Below are 2,510 nucleotides of genomic sequence, written 5' to 3'. Positions count from 1 at the left end.
TTCAAACTTTTAATTTGTACTAGATTCTCCCTTCTTTGCCCTATATAACCCATCAAACCATTTTCCAACTTTTTCAATAGCTATAGAGATATATAATTGAAAGAGCAGGAGCAGTAGTACTGCTAAGTTTATTGCTAATCGATAACACACACTATGGTGTCTGTTCAAGCTCCGAATCAGAGGAAGGTGATCTTTCCGGAGCCCAAAAATTCATCTAAGAATAAGAGAAGGTGGGAAGATCACGAGTTGCCGTTTGATTTCGAAAACAAACGATCCAAAACAGAAGCCAAAAATTACATGGCTGACATAGAGCTACACCTCGAGACTCCATTACCTTCCGAGTGGCAAAGATGCCTTGATATTAAGGTAATAATTAATTAAAATTACTACTGGTACTATACTTTTTATTATTACTTAATTTGTGTGATCATGTGTATATCTTTATGATCACATCTATATATGTACATGTTCCGATATCTATGCGTTTGTATATATATTTACATGCATGCATATACAGTTAGTGGAACTGAATTGGTACAGTTTTATATATACGTGTGCAGTCAGGGAAGATACACTTCTACAATACAAAGACACAGACAAGAACTTGTATGGATCCAAGGGAAACTCGGAGCCAGAGTCCTGACCCATTTATAAATGCGAGTGATCGTGGTCATATGATCAGCTTAGACCTTGAGCTCAACCTAATAACAAGCGAATCGCCTATAAGAAAAACCGACGACCAATATATCACCAATCCAAATACAACATCTCTGGATTATAATAATAATAATAATATCTCAAATTCAATGGAATCCAGCGAAAAAAAAAGTACTACTAGTTGGCCGTCGTGGTTGGCAATCGAAACGGCGGCCGATCCGCAAGAGATGGTGGCCACCGTTTGCATGCGGTGTCATATGTTGGTTATGCTATGCCGGTCCTCTCCTTCGTGCCCAAATTGCAAGTTTATATACTCATCAGAAAAAAAAAACCCCAAACATCAATATTCAGGTCAAGCTGTAGAGCTTTCACAACTCTTTGGCCACAATAAGGATCGAACAGTTCAATTAAAGGAAAAAGAAGCTGGAATTGCTGGAGTTTAGGAATATGATTGGTGATTTTTTTTTAATCTCTTTTATTCTAGCAAGCAAAAGAATCTTGCTTGTAGGCCTTGCTACTACTTAGGCTTATAGTTTTTCTACCTCTAAGCTAAGAAGAATAGGTAGACTAACCTTAAATAAATATATGTATGTAATATGTAAATATACAAGAACTGTTATCATCCTAAATTTGTTATATGTTTGCAGAGATGTAGAAAATTAAATATGTTCTCTTTCGATCTTAAAGATCTTTTTAATTTTATTTTTTATTGATGTTGCAAGAGTTCTGATGAAGGTGCTTCTTATAATATATCTTGAACTCTAATCAAAGCATCATAGTTAGAAAAGAAGAGGGGTGCAAGGATGAGTTGACGAGCAATCTGAACTGACTGGAGACATAAATTTATTATTGAACCATATTATTTATCCACTGCTTATTATTATTGACCAAAGTGGCGTAAAAGACTGAAAAAAACAATCTAGAGCCACTTTTCTTTCATTTGGGGAAAGTTAATAATGCTAAGGTAACATAAGACAAAGATAAATTAAAAGAAGGATATACAAATATAAGTGTCAAGGCTGGGCTACTGCCGGAAGGAACCACACACACTTAGGCTGTCAATTAGTGTAAACTAGACTTGTTCGTATCACCAATTTATGTAAACGTATCGTGTTCATATCAACACACGTTTATGACACAACAACATTAAAGCAAACGCAAACACAACATGATTCTTAAAAGTATTAAGAACCTAAACACAAACAAAACATGTTTGGTTCGCAAGTCAGACAACAAATGAGATTAATGCATTTAATGCACGACTAAACATATTATATAAAACAAATACAAAATGGATACAATTAAACATAATTACATAGCAAATTATAAAATCTATGACACAAACAAAATACATAGTTCAGGTGTTTATTAATAACCTTTCATAGAAAAATAAGAATTTTTAGGTTTCTTCCAAATTTTAATTTATTATAAAATATAATATATTTTTGAATTAAATATTTACTTAAATGGATATCAAGCTAAATATAATATATTGACACGAAAGAGAAAATGACACGTTAGTTATACGTCTAAAACAGGTCGATACAAAAATTTAATGTCACCCAAACTTATTTATTTTGAATTGTTCCCAAGTTGAATCATCGTGTTGTATCGAAAATTATTAGGCTCGCACTAGAGAAATCAAGAACTGATAGAAAAATCTTGAAAATTAATGAAAAATACCAAATACAAAATCCAAATTGTTGACTTGTATAGACAATATGTTATAATAAACTATTCTTACTTTGAAGCATGAGGTAAGAGAAATTACGAAGCAGTGCAACATACGCACTTTTTAATAATGAATTGAATCCCATCTTCGACTGTGCCAATTAATTAGCTTACACTTTACT

General features: G+C 32.8%; 1 protein-coding gene across 1 annotated transcript; it reads left to right on the top strand.

Moving 5' to 3' along the window:
- Positions 1–1,391, top strand: LOC133804554 (protein CURLY FLAG LEAF 1-like). Its single transcript, XM_062242707.1, has 2 exons — positions 1–366; positions 561–1,391. The coding sequence occupies exons 1-2, from the start codon at positions 154–156 to the stop codon at positions 1,098–1,100; spliced, it is 753 nt and encodes a 250-aa protein (XP_062098691.1). The 5' UTR covers positions 1–153; the 3' UTR covers positions 1,101–1,391.
- The last annotated feature ends 1,119 nt before the right edge of the window (positions 1,392–2,510 follow it).

Source organism: Humulus lupulus, chromosome X, assembly GCF_963169125.1.
Source record: "Humulus lupulus chromosome X, drHumLupu1.1, whole genome shotgun sequence".
Lineage (NCBI taxonomy): Eukaryota > Viridiplantae > Streptophyta > Magnoliopsida > Rosales > Cannabaceae > Humulus > Humulus lupulus.
This window is presented reverse-complemented; position numbering and strand designations above follow the sequence as displayed.